General features: G+C 35.7%; 2 protein-coding genes across 8 annotated transcripts; both read left to right on the top strand.

Annotated features, from left to right (window-relative positions):
• Positions 1-2,326: 2,326 nt before the first annotated feature.
• On the top strand, positions 2,327-4,167 carry LOC105032971 (pentatricopeptide repeat-containing protein At2g18520, mitochondrial). The gene has a single exon (XM_010907581.2). The coding sequence runs from the start codon at positions 2,460-2,462 to the stop codon at positions 3,969-3,971; it is 1,512 nt and encodes a 503-aa protein (XP_010905883.1). The 5' UTR covers positions 2,327-2,459; the 3' UTR covers positions 3,972-4,167.
• A 5,780-nt stretch (positions 4,168-9,947) lies between these two features.
• On the top strand, positions 9,948-19,737 carry LOC105032970 (uncharacterized). Of its 7 annotated transcripts, none has more exons than XM_073248098.1 (13): positions 9,948-10,090; positions 10,186-10,216; positions 10,292-10,371; positions 12,842-12,950; positions 14,608-14,947; positions 15,028-15,347; positions 15,424-15,561; positions 15,656-15,786; positions 15,902-15,999; positions 16,170-16,261; positions 17,036-17,116; positions 17,806-17,913; positions 19,426-19,737. In XM_073248098.1, the coding sequence occupies exons 1-12, from the start codon at positions 9,978-9,980 to the stop codon at positions 17,830-17,832; spliced, it is 1,560 nt and encodes a 519-aa protein (XP_073104199.1). In that variant the 5' UTR covers positions 9,948-9,977; the 3' UTR covers positions 17,833-17,913; positions 19,426-19,737. The 7 variants fall into 7 exon arrangements, with proteins under 7 accessions (XP_073104199.1, XP_073104198.1, XP_029117008.1 ...); XM_073248097.1 differs by having other exon boundaries at positions 17,806-17,946; XM_029261175.2 differs by having other exon boundaries at positions 9,949-10,090; positions 17,036-17,172.
• The last annotated feature ends 744 nt before the right edge of the window (positions 19,738-20,481 follow it).

The following is a 20,481-nucleotide window of genomic DNA, read 5'->3' as shown; positions in this document are numbered from 1 at the left end:
TCAAGAGGCTAATTGATACTTTTTAAAATTTTTGGGAATAGTGTATATTCTCTAGTAAAAATGGAAGGGCTTCACTATATTTTTCTGATTAACTAAAAATACTTATATTTAATATCTATGCTATAAAGGAGATTATATGTGAAAGGCTTAATTGTGCAAAACATCTTGAATTTTTTGAGAATTTTTAATTTCATCTTGAATTTTTATTTAGTACAATCAAATCGTTGAACTTTCAAATTAGTTTAGTTTAGACTTTGGCTGTAATTTTTGCAAGTCTATCGTGGTCGAGTTATTACATGATATTATATGATCCACTCATGTTGCCATCTTTTTTATATTTTCAAAACTCTATTATATGACAACTTTATCACAAAAGGTAACCAGGATCTGAATTGGAAATCTTCAAAAAATTCAAGATTGTTTTGCATAATTCAGTCTATATAAAAATATTAATAATTATTTTAATTTAAATAAATTTTATATATAACCCCATATAGCAGTTCAATATTATATTATAGTTCCTCTCATGATGGAAGAACACAGATAACCTCTTACATTATGTAATATTATCTAATATATATATATATATATATTAAAATGGAGGTATTTATATTGACAGTACCTCCATTTGAGATGTGGACTTTTGGGACAAGTAGAGAGAGCCACGTGTGAGCAATGCATTTTTGAGAAAAATAAAGAAAATTTTTTGAATGCTGGTTTGAATGTGAGGAAGCGGCACTCCAATGCCAAGATGGAGATCAAAGGCTTCCTTATCCCCATGGTCACCGTCCGATAGCTTCCAATGTAACCCATCTACTGCTCGACGAGAGGACGCATCTCTCATTCCTCCCCGTAATTTCTCCATCCCTCTCTCCTATCTCCAAACACCTTGCTCCTCCCTCGACTCCTAGCGACAATTTTTTTCATCGACTCATTCTCGACAGTCAGATCTTCTTTTAATTTTTTCATCTTTTTTTTGTTTTCATTGATTTTTTTTATGTTTTCCCCTAATATTTCCTCTACCTTTTCTATCCTCAAAAGCCTCAATCGAGTGGGAGGCTTGGAGCAGCCGAATAGGGAAGTTTAGACGATGGTAGGATTTTGAGTTGATCGTTATTTCTGTTCTTGAAAGTCTTGATCAGTTGGATGTTTGGAGCAACCAAATAGGGAAGTTTAGACGATGGCAAGGGAAGTTTAGACGATGGCTAGGTCCTGTGCTGATAATTATATACGAGAGTTTAAAGGGTATAAATATATCATCAATCAATTTAAAATAAATTAGAATTGTGCTTTATAATAATCAGGCTATCCGATTCAAATCTTCTCACCCTCCACCTATATATATATATATATATATATATATATATTTATTTATTTATTTATTTATAAAATATATATAAGATTTTAGTTTATGAAAAATCTTCACAAGATTTATCCGATAATTTATAATACACATTATACATAAAATATAAATTTTTTAAATTATTTTAATTATTTTTAAAATTATATAATAAATATAAAAAATATATTAAAAAAATTAAATATTATTTAAAAAAATTATAACCCATACATCGTTTGTCATTTGGGGTTATAAACTAGTTTTATTTTATAGTAAACTAGATAAAAATATTTATTTTATATTTCAAATTAAAAGCAGTTCTTCACTTGAATTTAAATTAAAAGTAGTTCCTCATTTCAAATATAAATTAAAAGCAACTCCCTATTTCTAACTGAAATGACTATTTTATTCTTATACCCTCATATAGTTATACAACAAGACAGTAATAACGCAATACTGATTTATAATAAGACAGTACTATCTTCTAATATCACAGTATTATTTTATAATACGTAACGTAGTACTGATTTATAATAAGACAGTATTGTTTTCTAATGTCACAGTATTATGTTTTATAATACAGTAGTACTGTTTTATAATAAAATAATATTATTTTATAATAATATTATATTATAATAAAATAATATTATTTTATAATAAGATAGTAGTGTATTATAATAAGAAAGTACTATTTTATAATACCCTTACATCATATAAGACAGTATTGTTTTATACTAAGATAATATTATTTTATAATAAGATATTATTTTTTAATATTATAATATTAATTTAATATTAATTTATAATTATAAAAATAATTTGATTATTTATATTAATTAAAAAATTATTTTTAAATAAAATTTAATAAAAAAATTATTTTTAAGTTTAAACACACACACAGCGTTTTCACTGGTTTACTTTTTTAGCAGGAGGTCTAATTATTTTCGTATAAGATCTGGCACGCTATTAATAATATATTTTAGTCTGGGTAATTCCAGGCACCCGGCCGAGGGCTTGGGCAGTCCAACCTGTGGTAAACCCTTCCCCTTCTTCCCCAAAACCTAGGGCTTATGAAATTCTAATTCTCGCAGAAGAGGAAGAGATCCAAGGGGAGGGAGCCATGGCTTACCGGAAGCGACCCGCCGACGACGACCACCCTCTCTCCGATCCCAGCAAGCGCCCCCACGCCCGCTCTCCCCCCGCAGTCGCCCGGGCCCCCGCCGACGACCCTCACCGGAGGCGGAAGACCTTTCCCTCCTACCTCGACGTCCCCGAACTGCCCACGAAGATCCGCCTCCTCTGCGAGATCATTGCCAACACCCACCCCGCCTCTGCCGTGGAGCGCGCCCTCGACGACGCCGGCGTCCGCGTCTCGGCCACCGAAGTCGAGGAGGTCCTCAAGCTCTCCTACTCCCTCCCCGGCCCCACCGTCGCCTTCTTCCGGTGGGCCGGCTCCCGCCACCTCGCCCATCAACACAGCGCCTACTCCTGGAACCTCGTTGTCGATATCCTTGGCAAGAACGAGCTCTTCGATGCCATGTGGGACGCCGTCCGCTCAATGCGCTCTGAGCGCCTCGTCTCCGTCGCCACCTTCGCCTCCGTCTTCTCCTCCCTCACCGCCGCCGGCCGGCCGGAGGACGCCCTCACCGCCTTCCAATCCATGGACCTCTACGGCCTCCCCCGCAGCACGGCTGCCCTAAACTCCCTCCTCGTCGCCGTATGTCTCGAGGGCCGCATCGCCACCGCCCGTACCTTCCTCGCCGCCGCTGCCCCTGTTACAGCCCCTGACACCGACACCTTCGCCATCCTCCTCGAGGGCTGCGAGAAGGAGGCCGACCCGCGCACTGCCCGCGAGGTGTTTGCTGACATGATTGCAACCATCGGCTGGGACCCAGCCAACGTCCCAGCATATGACGCCTTCCTCACCACCCTTGTTCGCTCCGGCCCAGTTGGGCTCGCCGAGGTCTTCAAGTTCCTAGACATCATGCAGAAAAATCGGTGCTTTCCAGGGTTTAAGTTCTTCCGGGATGCTCTCGAGTGTTTTGTCAAGAATAACGATGCCTGTGGGGCGTGTCTGCTCTGGGATTTGCTTGCAGGCCGCCATGGATGCTTCCCTGACACGGCTATGTACAATTCAATGATCACCCTGCACTGCTACCTCAACCAGATCGATAATGCCCATCGGTTCTTTGATGAGATGATTACATATGGGGCATTCCCCAACTCACAGACCTACAACGTGATGCTCCAATTCTTTTTGAAAGTGAGGAAGCTAAAGGAAGCTACTGCCATATTTAATGAGATGGTTAAGAACGAGTTTTGCCCAACTGCAGCTAATTGTGCTTCAGCCATTAGAATATTCCTGGATTCTAAGGACTGGGAGATGGCAGTGAAGGTTTGGAAGTGTATGGTTGCCAATGACTTGCAGCCACTGGAGAAGAGTGGGAACATGCTGGTTGAAAAGTTGCGGGACATGGATAGGCTCCCAGAAGCTTGTAAATATGCAGAGGATATCATTGATCGAGGCATTAAGCTGAACTCATCAACTCTCTCGAAGCTGAGGCAGAGCCTACAGAAAGTGGGTAAGGGAAGTATTCATGATCATCTCCTCAAGAAATGGAAATCTCATTAGAAGCCAAAATTTATCGGCTTACACCACTTGAATGATATTTATTTGCACTATTTGTTTTAATTTTTGCCTTTTATAACTTTAGAGCGTTCCATGTAAAATGTGCTGAAACATAACAATGTACCTTCTTTCTCATCATAGAATGTTTTGGAAGATTACCCTAATATCCTAACCTTATTGACATGGGATTTACAGGGAATTCACTATTCTTTTTGGCATTGATTCCAGATAACTTATATTTTCCATGGATTTGTATTCTTTCCTATGGACCGTTCTATGTTTTCTCCACATTATATTAGCATGGGCATAAACATTTACCAAACTCTAGGCTTGCAATACTGTATTGTTCAACTATTAGCAATAAAGAGGGTCTGACTTAAAAAAGAAAAAGGTTGGTGTTTCTTTGGAAAAAAATATTGATATGGATGTGTAGTAAGAGGGTGAACCTTGGTGCAAGGATAAGATTGCTCTATTGTGACATGGAGGTAACATGTTCAAAATACATAAACAGCTTCTCCTAATGCAAGGGTCAGGTTGTATACATCTGAATCTTCCTAGACCGCGCAATGATAGGAGCCTTACGTGCTGGACTGTCCTTTTTTTATATGTAGTAACTCTATGAAGGGTAGAGCAATCAATATGTATATCAGTGTAAACTGTTTCATAAATTGTGGATAAAGTGACTGAACCAAATCAAACGGTATGGGCATGTGAAAAGGAAATTTGAGGCTTTGAAAGGAAAGTTGCTTGAACTTAAGGATTCTAAAAAGAGGAGAAGACCTAAGTTAATATTGGATGATTAGTTGTTAAAAAGATTTGACAGAACTTAACCTTTAGTAGGAGTGATTGGTGAATAAGGATTCATAAAGCTGATACGAAATATGCGAGATGAGGATTGATAACTGATTTTTTCTTCTTTTTTTTTTTTTTTGATTTGCTTTAAGACTCTTATTTGAAGAACTTTGATTTATTTTCTTGCTTTCTGTTTTTGTTGCCCTGTGAATTCGCTACTTTGATGACAAAATTAACACACATCTAATATATTGTTGCAGATTTATTTAAACAAATAAAGTTTCTTTCTTTGGTAAATGTCTTAGCAAGTAATGGAGTCTAGCTTAACTAAAGTGTGGCGATGGGTACATTTCAATGGCTTAGTTGCCCCACAAGGATATGAAGCTGCTGAGATTGAGTAAAATTAACATATAAAGTACAAATACTGTAGTTAGTACAAGAGTCGCACTTTGCTTAACATTGTATAGTTTTAGAGGTAGCAGACAGGCTTGCAAAGAACTGGACCAGAGTAGCCATAGAAATTGTAGTTTTAACAGATTAATTGGGAGATGTGAGGCTAAAGGATCGGACAACTGCTTACAAAGGTAATGATGGGGGATATTCCTGAAACAAATGAAAATTTGATGTTCTTTAACTTTTGGAGACCAAAAATGAGGAGCAAAAAGCAAAAGGTTGCTTGAGGGATTGGTATTGGAAAATTGGATAATTTGTGATCCTTAAGCTGATGGAAATTTCAGAATTTTGACTAAAATGCAGAATGTGTTATTTTTCTTTGGGTTTCACAAGGTTCACATATCACAACTAGTGGAGCCAAAGTGTGGACTGGAAAAAAAAAAAAGAATATCTGTACTGAGTGGAGGCTATAATGGTGTGTGGCACTTGAGGTTTTTCCCTTCCAATCATAGATTCTGTTGTTGGTAAATTTTTGTGCATCCTGATTTCACATTGACCCAAGATAATGGTATATTTTCATGTTTTCATTTTCTTATATTCCCTCTATTTTTTATGATCTCAACACCTTATTCTGCTCAGAAATAGGTTTTTGAGGGAAAACATGAATAGTGTGGTGGATGAAATTAGGTGGAGAAATGCATCTATGTTTTTTTAAATGAAATGTGACACTCCAATAATGGCTGTTTTTCGGGTCTGATTGATGTTCTTTAGCTTTGGAATGTTGAGTGTGGTTGGAAACCTAGAAGGGTGCCACGTGAATAAGCTTTTTGGTTGTAAACTATTAGGATTGCTAATGAAAAGTTAGCTACCCTTGTCATCAGGTGGTGGTGGGTCGTAAGCTATAGCAGGCTAAAGAAAGTTGCAGCAATTACCTTTTCCTTTCTAAGCTAAATGGCTTTACAAGATGGGTGAATGAGGATCATGGTTTGTGGAATTTGTACCCTTTGTTGGTCTCTCCCCCCCCTCCCCCGCCCCCCACACCCCGCGTGCGCGCGCGTTCCTCTGCATTAATAATCGGCCCATAAGTTGTTAGTTGATGAGGGGAGTAAGGATGAGCCAATGTTGCCAGTTGCCACTTGAGGAGGGATTGCTGATTTGGTAACTTGAATGCCATGTTCTTTCCTTTTATGATTAGGTGGCATTCAGCATAAATTAGAGGCAGATTACTTTGCCACCAGGGAATGATGAGGTGGATGTTGCGCTTGAGGTAAGATTTTCAAATCCTGAAATATCAGTTATCTTGATGAGTTACCAAGACTGAGATGAACCAGTCTGTTTATCTCAGCTGATGTTGAAAATAGGGAAATTTGGAGAGAACCAAGATTTTTTGAGATCTTGGCTGACATTTTAGGGGCGGGAGATTGAAATCCTTTCTGATATGCTAAATCCAATGCTACCAACAATATTAAAATATTAATTTCAATATTTATTGTCTAAAAATAATTTTAAAATAAAAAATGATTGAAAAATATTGAATGATACGAATATATCATATTGAATAATATCATGAATTTTATAATTTATATCAGCCAATATTATAGGGCCAAGATTTTCACGTATATCGTGTCAAGGGGTGCCCAACACCAATACAAACCAAGTTCTTGGCGAAGATGAAAACCTTGGCTCGGTGTATTAATGTTGGGAAGTGAAGATTGGGAACATGGTATGCAAATGAAGAACGGTATATTCTCTTGTCTTTGCTCTTTTGGGTTTGAGGATTCACAACCGAGAAGGTTTACCTTCAACAATAAGTTTGCTCCGTTGTGACACTATGACCTGGGTGTCTCGAGTTCAAAATATGAAAACGAGCTCTCTACATGTGGGGAAAGTTGTGTGCATCTGACCCTCCTTGGATGCCCATAGCGAGTGGTGGGAGCCTCGTGCACTGGGTCACACTCCTTTTTTTTTTTTCAAGGATTCGCAACTAAGATGTCTGACCCAAAGCTGTCATGTAACATTTAAAACTTCACCAGATAAGCATCTACCCTCCAAAGATGCAATAAATCATATATGAATCAACTATTTCTCTCTAGCTAGTAGGTGCGTGCTTTGTTTAGAAGGTTGGAAGAGGTGAACCATCATATACTTGGGGGAAGTCAGGAACAAGTCACAATTTTATTAGCCATCATAGCTTATGTTGATTCAGAATTTATGCAGCTCCCATCAATTTACTTCTGTAATTTATAATGCATTGCTGTTTGTTGTAGAGAGAAACTGAAGTCAGGTCACATCATTTCTTTTGGGTGCCAGTTTCATTTATTCTGCCTTGCCATTCATTTGTATCTAGGCAGGATCCTCTCCGACAGCATACTAAAATATATTATTTTTTTTTTCTTGGAGAGATTCTTGTAATCACTGTGGCTGAACAAAAAATAGATAGAACCTTCAAGTGATTTAAATAGTTACAAGTTGATATTTAAGCAGTATGCACTAAATCCTAAAGGTTTGCCTACTTCCGAGATGCTTCATCAGTACATACTGGTATCCTGCTTCTCATGCAAGGCACCATTCTGCACCATGTAGTCCTTAGTTGCATGTCTTTGAATGCATAACATCCATTTGATTATAACATGGAAAACTTCCGGCTGATTGTTCTGGGGTTCGGCACTTGTTCATTTTTTTGTCTTCATTTAATAATGCAGACCAAAGGTTAAGCAGTTCCCTGCTCTTTTTGTTGGTGTTCCGTGATTATTTTTTTACTGTAAAGAGTGAAATAGATTTTGCAGGAACGCCTGCAATTGCAAGTGCAATTTAAACGACATTGTTGAATAAAAATCTTGTTAGGGATAAGCTCTCAATCACACTGATTGGTGGGAATGACAAGTTGATGGGGAAATTCTATGCACCAGATGTGCACCTACAAATTTCACACGAGTACCCATTTTGATGTAACACTTGCTCTATCTTATCTGTTCACCTATGGCATATTGGTATTCCACATGGGTATCACTGTAATTAATGACATATGGTTGATTTGATACCGTATCCATTGTCATTTACCGATGTTGCGAGAAATTAGAGAGACTGGAGAAGTTGGACATCTTGTAAAAGTTTGGGTACAAGAAAAATGCTAGAATCCAGTTACTCAAAAGAAAAAAAGGAAAAAAAAAAAAAGATAAAGAAAGAAATAAAGCTGTGGCATGTCTGCAGTGATTATGGAGTGTCTCATTCCAACTAAATGATGCCACCTGATGTAACGACATCAACACAATGAGGGCATGTTTTGTTTCTACGGCAGAAAAGCCGTCCAGCTATGCCTTCAGGTTTTATGTGAACACACTGTGATGGGTAGCAACTGTAATAGATAGGAAAAAACAAGGAGGATCTTTTCTGTTGACATCAGCCTTTTCAGCAAGTTGGTGTACTCAAGTTTGGATCTTCGCTTATTAGTTCATTCACTTCGCTTGGTTGACTTAAGCAGCTGTAACAATATAGTGAGGAATAGAGGTGGATATTGCTGTCAAAAAATTAGAGGTGCAATCAAGTCAAGTAGCTAAAAGTTCGAATCTGATTCGATTCAATATACTTAAGGCTCAAAATTTGACTCAAAATCGATTTAATTTTAATATCCGAAGATTGATCCGACTCAACTCTAGTAGCAACAGTGTAATATCCAATTTCGAATTTGAGCCTAAACTTATTAATAATATATCAATTAATATATATTATAAATAAAAATAATATTATACATATGTGTGTGCGTGAGTGCGCATGTGCGAAGGTTTACAAATTTTTGAGCTGAATATCTTATAATTCGATCTTGACTCAAAAAATTATTCGAACTAGTTAAGCTCGATAATAACTGAATCGAATTGAGTTTGGATTCGAATTGAGCTTGAGTAGCTCATGAATAACTTGACTCACATTCTTATTAAAAATAAATATAGCGATAATAAATTAAAAAATTTATTAAACTTGCCCACCCCTTTTCACCGTAAGCATGGATCTTTACGCTGGACAACATTCTATGGTCCAAATAATGCATAGCAATCTTAAACATTTTATATTTATATAATTATATCAACATAATTATATTTTATATAAGTTTTTGTTTATATTTTATAATCTTGTAGCATGTTTACATTCCCATCCTTTTAACCAGCAAATTATTGAAATCCGGTGGTTGAACGTCAAAAATTATTGAGAGTATCTAAATATTTCAGAAAATTAGGTAGCAACATATTAGCAAATAACTAAAATTAAGTATTATTTCGTAATAGCTATTAGCTATTTTGTTGGCACCTTTCTCTCCATCCGAGAGCTTAGTTTCAAATTTGAGTGGTGGTAATCACCATCATGTTACCCAATATTTTTATTTTTAATACTAATATCCTGTGCTTGTTACTTGCAAAGCTATCGTTCCAAACCATGATTAAAGGTTAACTCTCAACAGAAATGCAAAAGTATTTATATCATTTTGCTAAAAATTGTTTTAACAGCTGATTAGTGATAAAGATATTGGTGCAAAAAAAGTTATTTAAAAGGGAAATGATGCAAAACATAAAATTATAGAATTATATATAAGAATATAAGAATCAAAACTTTGGAGAGGCATGGCTTATACATAGACTAAAACTCTTTTTAATTTTTACTGAAAACATAGGAAAATGTAATTATATAAATTGTTCAAAAAGTCTCAGCCGATTTATTAATTTCGAGTGGCCCAGTATATTCGCTTTATGTATCAGGTTAAAGATGCCCGACTGTTACCGGAGAAAAATGCTCCGACACCGATACAAGCTTTAATAACGGTTTGGTTTAAAAATGACGGTCGCGATTGGCGAGAGGGCTTTCAGTAAAGCCCGGGTACCAAAGTCAGGGGCTTGTCTTCCTCGTATCTCGGCTGTCTTCAAATGTGGCGGCACGACGCCTCGCCTGTGAGAACAAGAAACCTCGAAACCCATCCCCTCTCCTTCTCTCTCCTTCTCCACATTTTCGCCCTAATCTTCTTTTTCCCCTTTCTATTTCGCAGAGAAATCGAGAACCCGTTCAAAGCCTTTCAGGTATTTCCCATCCCTAGAAACGCTCAAAATCGTCCATTCTTTCTATGTCATCTCTTTATCTGCCTCTTTCTTCAGATGACGACGAGTTGCATGAGGTCACTTACGACCATGACTGCTCGAATAACCTTCAATCCCTATATTCCCATGGGAAGAAGGTAACTTCATTTGGATTGCGTGTTTTTTAATGTTTTTTCGAGTTTTTTTATCTGCATTGATAGATTTATTATCTGCATTGTTAAATCTATGGTTAAGGTTGGTTCTGATTGAAAGTATGGTGGTCACTGGATGCGATCATATGTTCGATGTTTTTCTTGAGAACATCTAATTTGAATTTTGAAGTTCATAATATTTCAGTAAACTGTGTATATGCCGAATAAGTTTACTTCTTTATCTTGATTAATATGGTCGAGGATTTTGTCTTTTTGGTTGAAAATTTTTAAGTTGAATTGACAAAATGTTCTCTCCTTTTTTTCTTTCTAATTTTTGGATTAGTTATATATATTTTTGGTATCTGGATGAATGATATTTTTCAGAGACTCGCTTATTGCTGTTCAATTGCTTTTGACTGAGCTTATAGAGCTTGTTTGACAAAACCTATTAATGGCTAGACTGTTAAACATAGTTTAAATGATCCTCACGTGATTGGCTGATATTTTCTTCAATTCTTGATGCAATTTATCATCTGACTTGGTCATGAATTATTTTGAACAATTCAGTTTGTCCAATTGTTTTTACATTCACAATGGCTGCATGCTTTGTTTGTGCGAATGCGTAAGATCTAGATAGTTTTGCATATCAACACAACAGAAATGTTTCACAAATTTTTTTGGCAATTCTTTCTATAAACAGGTTGAGAATCCTATTCAGTTTGGTGTTATGTCCTTGTAGTTTCATTCAAGGGTATGCAAATACCCCCCAACCCAATTTTTTTTTAAAAAAAAACACACCATAATAGCTGCATTCTGATTGTGCAAACTACATCTCTTAAAGGTAACAATCTGAGAATTACATCAAATTTTAATTTGTATTAGTATTTGGATCTTTGGTTCGAGAATAAGAAAATTGGTAATGATAAAACTTACGCCCATAAGAATTGTTATGCCAATGTTTGGTTCCACTTTTGAATAGCAAAAGATACTTTTTCGGAATAGCTTTTGAATAATGACTTTTTTGCATATAAAAATAAATAGTAAATACGTAAAAGGTGTCTTTATGCCAAGGAATATCTTATGACAACTCCCCGAGAAATAGTTATGCCTTTCATACATAACTATTTCTTGGTTATGCCTTCTTCCCAAATGCTATTTGGCAAGGATTATTCCAAGCCTTATCCCTACTTTATTTTTGACCCAAACATAGTCTAAGTTAATCTTGATACCATCCAGAAAAGTAAAATTATTTATCATTGTACATCTTACACTACAATCATTGTAAGTTGTGAATAATTCTCACCAAGTTTTATTGGAAGTATTATATAATAAAGTCATCTTTATATATGTTTTTATTCCTATTTTATTTGGCTAAGATGCAGCATAATTTTTAGTTGTAGGAAGCTTGTGAAACTAGGGGTGAAAGTCGTATGGATGTTATCCATCCAGATCTATTTTCGTATTCGAATTAGTCCGGATATGGATAGAAATTTGAAGATCCGACTGATATCCGTATCCGTATCTATATCCATCAAAGAAAAATGGATATGGATGGACAACTATCTGATCCGTATTCGAATATCCAAATTTATATATAATCCTATATAATTTTATATAGCACTTATTAATTTTTAAGAAAAATATATAATCATATAAATATGTTATTAACTTGATTTATCATCTATTTAGTAATATCTTTGATTTTGTAGCCATAAAATTTAATAATCTAAGTTATATTTGTCATTATATCTATATTTTTAGTATCCAAATTGTATCCATATCCATTTAAGATAAATATGCATATGAATTTTTGTATCCAAATAATATCCGTATCCGTATTTGTATTTGTCAGACTAAACAAATATGGATATGAATATACATATGCTGGTATCCAATCCGGTTTCAGCCCTATGTGAAACCCATAATACACTGTCCAACATTGCAATACTTTTCTTGGATAGAAACCGCCATGGAATACTCAAGAGAATCAATCACTGAACCTTGAAAATACAAACCACACTTTTATTTACACATGTAGTGTATTCCTTATTGTTCTAATGTGATGCACCAGGACCCAACAGAGCCACCACCCTTGCTAGCAATAATTTCTTGAAAAAAACCAATAACTGATCAAATGACAATTACAGAAGAAAAATTGATTAGTGCGATGGTCTCCCAGGTATCAGTCCACTAAATAATACTTGCTTGGAATAAGCACATGATCATTTCAAGTAGCCATTTTCTGTCAAAAAAATTGACATATTTAATTAAGGTGAGTTAACAACTATCTTTTACCCATTTAGAGAAAGAGAAGATTTGTGGTGCTCATGCTGTGAATTTCAGGGAGCAGAAACCCTCTGCATCACTTGAGGCATTAATTATTTGATTTCTTGTTCCACTTCATATACTGCTTCTCTTCTCATCTCATTTGGTAATTAAACCACCATGACCAGAAGTTGGCGGTATCCTCATCCAGATATGATGTCGGAATGAATTGGTTTGAAGATGAGAATCCTGCAGCTGTTCAATCTCAGCCAAGAAAAGTGCAGTACAGTGATTCTGGTGATGAATCTATTTCTGATGAGGTAGGTTTTGAGACTGAGCTATCATTTCCATTCACTCCAATTAATTATGCATAATGAAGTTTCTTTTCTTTTACCTATGAATTTCAAAGTTTTTCAGGCAGAGGATTTTTTTAACTGAGTATTTTGTGACATTTGATGACACCATGTATAATATAATATATATATATATATATATATATATATAGGGTATCAATTTTATATTATTTCATTACTTTAGCCTTTTTATCACATGGAACTGATGGTTATGCTCTTGTAATTTATCATACTTGATTGATTAAAGATTTATTCCCAAGCTGTATGATGTTAATATGATTTGAATTTTCCATCTCCCAAGCAGGGTAATAGTTTTACCATTTTTGCCATATATGAACGCAACTTGTCCTATTTATTTCACATTGCAGTTTCGTGGGACTTCCTAGTATATGTTGGTAGCTGGCTGATGTTATTAACAAGCAATACTTAGGAATCCAAAGTTCATGTCAAAGTCTTTAGTTTGTCCTTGACAGTTTCCTTATTTTTGCTCACTGTAGAAATTTTCATATATGCTCAATTTAAGTGTATGAAGACTCCTCAATTGTTTCTAGCGTAATAGTGAGGAGCAGATCAATGATGCTGCACTCTCTAAACTGCTCAATTCTGTTTATTGTGATTTGAATTTATATACTTGTTAAGATCTTCACTCTACTTTCCAATCTAATCTTTCTTCATTTTTTACATATCCGGAGCTTAAACTGAATATTTCCAGTCAAGCACCATTTATCTTAAGCATAAAGTAGGAATAGGTTAATGGAGCAGGATGCCAAAAGTTAGTCCATGAGAATGGTGCTTTCCAATTAGGAAGCTCCAATTGAGTCTTGTATTTTCAAGTGAACAAGAAGATCTTAACTTGTCAAGGTCTTCAAAAAGGATGATGGAAGAGGACAAGAAAGAAATGGAGGTGAGAAAAGAGATTGTTGAACTAGAGTAGCTCTCTCTCTCTCTCTCTCTCTCTCTCTCACACACACACACACACACACATACACACACACACACAGACACTCTGAGAAGAAGAGATATGTGCTATCAGGTTGACTGTCTTATGCTGGGAGAATTATGAGAATTGGGCCTGCCTATTTAGGCGAAGAAAGATTTCCTAGGCAGCCATAGTGTTTAGGTTACTCTGAACCTAGAAACAAGACAAGCCTTGGTCACTTTTCACACAGCTTGCTTTTAGACTCACCAACTTGTCCTGTGTTTAAACCGTATAGCCTGACCTGTTCATGGTTGGAATGTGGGTTCGGCTAGTTTGGGCTTGGTGTGATATTAAAGGAAAGGCCGTGCCTTTTATTTCCACCAAAAGTTTCCAAGTGGAGTTTTGAAACCATAAATTTATGCTTGTAAAACAGGCCCCTTGTCAAAGTGGTGTGCAATTTTTATGAAAAACCGTATAATAAAAGGGTTAGAAAATGTTTATTTTAAAACTCTATTTGAATACATTATATACAAAAACAACAAGATCAGGTTCTTTACTTAATTTATGGCTCTTATGGATGACACCATCTCTTACTCTGTAATCTAGTAAGATCAAGCTAAGGGTGGCACATTATGCAATCTGTTCAGTTTTACAGCTCTCTATGAGATTTTTATTTTTTTAATTTTTTTATTGGAATTTGGGTAGGAGAATGCTGAATTTACAAGACTTTCCTTCACCTCTGCTGCTGCCAAAGTTCAAGGAAGTTACAACTATAATTTTGAAGGAAGGAACCAAGATGAAGCATGTGCATCATCTGCAGTTAGAGAGCAAGTCAACGAGTTAGCTTGTTTACATACAAAGACTCCCAGTCCCTCAATTCCCTCTGATGTATATGAAGTGAAGAAAGGTCACAGGAGTATGTATCTTCATTTCCTGTTCGTTTTTTTCATTCTAAAATTTTGTGATAACTTCATCTCTGAGACTGGTGGTACTATTGCTTTCATTTCCCGGGGGATTGATTGGATATGTAATCCATTGCTTAAAGGTAAGCTGTCGCTTTGTTTCTATGTCCTCTATGAATCCATATATCATTCTGTAAGACTTATAATGATGGTTTTGTCTCAGTTGGCAGAGGCAGAGCCAAGCCCAAATTTTCAATTCATTCCCAGTCACATGATGAGGAGCTTCCCTGGTTTCATGAGGTGAAGGGCCGAAATGAAGATTTTTCCAAGGAGGTATCTGAAGGCCCTGAAAGACAAAATTACTTTGAGCATAGACCTTCAGGAAATTTGATGACTGAGCTATTAGAAAATCTTCAAAAGGAAAATGATGAACTGCCTGCTGGGTTATTGGCTCATGAACAAAGAGGAGCTTTGCTTTCAATATCCGAGCTGCTGGATAATTTACAAGATAAGGATGTTCAATCTAATGGGGCTTCAAACTTAGTGTGTATCCTTCATGAATGTTGTTTTTCTGATTTAATTTTCTTTAGAAATCTGATATAAGCATCTGGCTTAACAGTTGCTGCAGCATGCTAAAACAAAGAACAAGAGGGCCTATTTTGCTGGAAAAAGAATGTTGCCTAACTTAGGTACAAGAACTCTTGATGATGAAGATCCCCTCGAGGTTATCGTAGGTGGAATGTCCAGTGAGGATGAGGTGCCTTTTTTATGATATGCCTATTCCTTGCAATACATTTCATCATGTGTAGAAGTCACTATTTTTTTTTTTTCTGTGTTTCCCTTTTAAGCAGGAGGTTGATCAAAACCATTTAAGTCTTGCAACTCAAAAGTCCAAAGGACAGACAATGACAGATTTGTTTCAGGAAGCTTTTAATTCATCTACAATGGAGGGACCCCTATTTCCCACTAGTTGGCAGGCAGGGTGAGCACCATATTTATTTTGTGCTAGACCTTCATGTAATTTATCAAACTTTGACACTTTTTCTGAAAACTGTAGAAAAATTTCCTAGTTCTTTGCATCATTCCTTATTCTACAGGGCTGGATATCATGAAAGGCTACAGCAGGTCATGCAGATTGAAAAAGAAAAGCATGTGGAATTTTTGAAGCAGCTACAGACTGGGCAAAGTCCATTAAGTAAGAAATTGTGCATTCTATATCTTTTCCCATGGTTTATTCATATAGATGCATGAGTTCAATGCAAATGGTAACATGTCCAATTAGTTTATGCTTGTTTTGCCATACAATGCAACATGCTAGTCAACATTGCCTAAATTATGCCACTTGTGCACTCTTTGCCATTCCAGGTGGTTCAAGGTGCATGAATGTGCAGATTTTGTCAAGATCATTGGAAGGAAAGTTGACAGTTTGCCGTTGCTTGCTTGATGAAAGCAATAAGGTTGGTACCATTTGCGCATTTATAGTCCTAATAACGTCCCATATGCATAGTTGTGCCAACATGTGGCCATTTACTAGACCTTTTTGCATGAGGGTCATAGGTTTTTTCTTCCTTCTGGTGCTTATGCTTGCAATGAAGCATTCTGAATACCTTTGAGGCAGACCAATATAGGATGATTTGTCAAACATCATAAGGAAAATTTTGTGTGGAAAATCATAAAGAGATTTAATGTTCCTTTCTCTTGCTAGATGTTTGCTTCCTTGTATCTGAGCAAATACCAATGCATCAATTTCTTATGTGCATATCCTTTATTACTATTATTACTATTATCACTGTTATTGAAAATCCAACTCAAACTCAATGGGATTTCACTTCTAGACTACTTATGTGGAGTTCATTTCATGGATCCTTATTTGTTAAAATTTTAGGTCCCAATAGTCTCATTCCATAATGGGTAGCAGGTTTCAATTTTCCACGAGCTTTAGAATAGTATGCTGTTATTCATGCACCAGCCATAACCACATCATAGTTTGTGATACCTGTGCATTAGTGTGTGTGTGTCTGCATGTACAGTACATATGCACAGCCTGATTAACTTGAATCGTGTTAGATACAAGTAAGATTCTGCCTCAGATGACTCTGTCTTCCATCTGTTCATGGGAAACAAGACCCCTTTAATTCTTGTATGAAACCAGAAGAGTCTCCTATTAGTTGCTGAAATGTTCCCACATAATATGTTTACTTGTTGATATCATGTCTAACACTTTGTGGCAGAGTTCCTCATGTGGGAAAGGCTCCCACAAATGCACTGATGATAGAGGAACCCTAAAGCGAACAGTTATTTTCAGTTCAAAGGTATGTGACAATGTGGAGCTTGACGTAGGAAACTTGGTTCGTATTCATCCACCATGGTATGTGCTTATCATGTTGCTGCTTCCTATCTTTATTTTCTAGTATGTGCTTTTCTTAGTTTCATAGCCTTTTGATAATTCAATTTGTATGTTGCATTACATCTAATGACAAACTGTTGCCACCTTTTATCCAAGAAAAAAAGGAAGATGGATTCTTGCCCAATACTGATATTTTGACATTATTAGGAATATGTGGACTTTCTGAAGTCTTCATTCATGATGTTAAACTATTTGAAATCCTTAATTCCATTTTTCTAAAAGCCCAGTCTTCCTAGCAATTGGAGGGCCTACAGATAACTGTTGGCCTTCTATTTCCTTCTATTCCAACTTCAGCCACTGCTTCACTTTCCTTTACTTTCTCTAGCTTCTTAATTCTAGCTACTTCACATTTTTTTTTTAAGGAGGTGCTGTTGGAAATAATAATATCTTGAATTCAAGAAGATTACTTGCTATTTCCCAAAAGAAGAAGTAGATTGGTTTTGTTCTAGTCTGAACTTTTCTGCTTCATGGAAATGCATATGATTTTTCACTTAAAAGTAATATATGAATATGCAAGGAGCAAAATTTTCACATTATAATTTGCAAAATTGTAAATAGATATTAATGTAGTTGCTTTTTTTTTCTGATGAACAGGAAAGAAGTACAGGTGAGCAAAGATGAGAAGATCATTCTGTGCACTTATTTCTCTTTGGTTATGGCATGATTATCCAAATACTGATAGAAAGGTGAAACTACATCTGTGTGAGTTGATGAATCCCTTGACTTCAGAAAATTGTGAGTAATTCTGTTTTTATTTAGCATGGAAAATTTTTTCTTTCTTTGATATCTTGCATGATTTCTTGTATGAAGAAACAATTATGAGATATTACAGCTCTCTCACCCTTGAAGTAATCTTATAGCTTTCTTTTCATATTTTATAAGCTTTACCATTTTCCCCCAGTGATTGTTCCTTTAGTTTTACATGATAGAATCTGTGTTAGGAACTTAATGTAACCACTGATACTCATATATTGGCACTGAGGAACAGCTAATGGAGTGAGTACAAATGTTTGTTAGACTGCCTTAATGTATGCTTTATAGTGTTCATAGAAAGCTATAAATTTTGAAGCTACTATGAGCCCACGTTCGCCATGGTGTATTTCATTTCAAGAGCCTACCTTGAGAAGATGGCTCGACTGTTTGATTTGCAGTATATCTGTTTTGAGAGAGAGAGAGAGAGAGTTCCAACATAAGTATGCCAATATCTGTATGCTAAGTGGTTGCAATGATTTGTTCAAATGTTCAAGTTGAAATGATGCTTGAAATTCCATGCTCACATGTGCTTGGATGCATACCAAAATGATTCAAGGGATAGAAATTTAGAAGGTCAAGGTTGATGACAACTGACAAGACTAGGCCCACATGGAGATGAAAAAATCATACTTGGAGTAGTTACAAAACCATAAGCATACTAATAAATGGGATAATGAGGGCAGGCTGGCCTAGCTTTTTCAGTGGTGATTTTGATAATGAAAATGTGAATCTTTAAATTGGTGATATGAGCAATGAATTATTGCATGCTGATAGGATTGACAGAGGTGGCAGCAAGGTTAGAACACAATTATTGATGATATGGGATGGCTGGTGAAATGGAAGTCAAGCAAACATTAGGAATTTGCAGGTTGTTGATATGGATGGGAGATATGTCACTGTTGGATCCCTAGCATGGCAAAAGTAATAATGTCATGAAAAGATTTTAAGACAAGGACATGCAGTGATTACCGTGCGCAATGGTAGAGGGGGAAGCCAATGATGGATAAAAATATTGTAGTGGCTTTATTTTAGCCTGTTAAATTGGGTGCATTTGTAAGTAATTTGATTACTGTTGCTTGGGTAATTTTAAGGCAGATTGTAAATTAGTTGTGAATCATGTTGTTTGTTCTTTTTCAAGATCTTGTCTTCTGTCGACTGCAGTATGTATGTTTAAACCCTGGGAGGCATCTTCTGAATTGTTTGACATGGTTAGTATTGCTATAAAAATATTGCTGATACCCATGTCCTGTTATTCTCAGAAAAAAAGGGCCGTATAGAAGGAACATCATACCCTTTTAATATATTCTTTATGGTAATCCTTAAGCAAGTAACTGCCTGGAACATGAATTAACGATTCTGTTTCGCTGCAATCAATTCAAATGAATTTTCTTGGTTGTGTAAATAACTTGTCGCCCTGTGCAATTAGATTAAAATCTAATCCTCTGATCTATGATCATGTAGAGGTTATAGCTGCTCGTGGAATCAAGTCAAATTGTACTCTTCACAAAACCAGCCTAAATTTGTTGTGCTAGCAGTCTGTAATCATCTGTGTTGTTTCAGTATTGTAAGGGCCTATCCGGATGGCCAACCTGATTTGCTGTGTAAGTTCATGGATAGCATGCTCGTACTTTTGGAACTGTAAGGTTGGGTTTGCCCTTGAGAGGGAAGCTCTCACTCTCTCTATCTAACAGGGATCTACATGACATGTCTTCTTACTATGTAATGCCACTCATGAGATATTGTTTCCCGCTATATTACAACTTTGTTGTAGCACATGGGGATTCATAAGAATTGCATCTCGCAGGCTCCCAGCAAGCCACACAGATTTTTTTCTAAAATAGATGCAAACAAAAGAAATGAAGCGTTCTTTGTTGGGATGACCGTACTCCATTGGCTTTTGCCCGCTACCACCAAGAGTTTTGGTTCATGGACGTTGGTCCTTTTGGTGTAGTTTTGAATATCTGAAGCAACCTTGGGAGCACAGATGCGCACAAACAGTTTACCTATCTATCACTAACTGGATTCTCAGGTTTCGGGTTATAATTTTTTTTTTTAAATCTATTTGGTTGGAGTATGTCAAATTATAAGATAATTTGATAATTTTTAAAAATTATTTATCTGAGAAAATGATGGTGAAGAAAAATAATTTTTACTTCAAAAATTGGTATTAAAAAAAGATTACTATGTTTCGAAAATTAATATTAGAAAAGTATTACTATGTTTAGTTGGAGATAAACTTATATAAAAATATAATCTAATTTATAAGCATATCCTTCAACATAATTTTTTTTTTTTAATATGGCAATAGTATTGTCATTTTAAATTAGTTCTTACATAATGACTCTAATTGCATAATTTTTTACAGAATGTTATTTTTATCTCAATTTTTTTATAAAAATTTGTTATTAAATAAATTTAAAAAAATATTAAAATAAATTCAATAATTCAATATATAATTTTATTAAGAGTATTTTTGTCAAATATGAATTATCATCATTGTAGAATTTATCAAATATC

Source organism: Elaeis guineensis, chromosome 13 (assembly GCF_000442705.2).
Source record: "Elaeis guineensis isolate ETL-2024a chromosome 13, EG11, whole genome shotgun sequence".
In the NCBI taxonomy this organism is placed as follows: domain Eukaryota; kingdom Viridiplantae; phylum Streptophyta; class Magnoliopsida; order Arecales; family Arecaceae; genus Elaeis; species Elaeis guineensis.
Note: the sequence above shows the minus strand (reverse complement) of the source record. Positions and strands in the feature narration are given on the sequence as shown.

Excerpts from the sequence above, each read along its gene's own strand:
- LOC105032970 (XM_029261175.2), top strand. The coding sequence starts at position 9,978 with ATGACGGTCGCGATTGGCGAGAGGGCTTTCAGTAAAGCCCGGGTACCA. Across the intron at positions 10,372-12,841 it reads TATATTCCCATGGGAAGAAG|ATATGATGTCGGAATGAATT; the intron begins GTAACTTCATTT and ends ATCCTCATCCAG. Across the intron at positions 16,262-17,035 it reads TGCTTGATGAAAGCAATAAG|AGTTCCTCATGTGGGAAAGG; the intron begins GTTGGTACCATT and ends ACTTTGTGGCAG.
- LOC105032971 (XM_010907581.2), top strand. The coding sequence starts at position 2,460 with ATGGCTTACCGGAAGCGACCCGCCGACGACGACCACCCTCTCTCCGAT.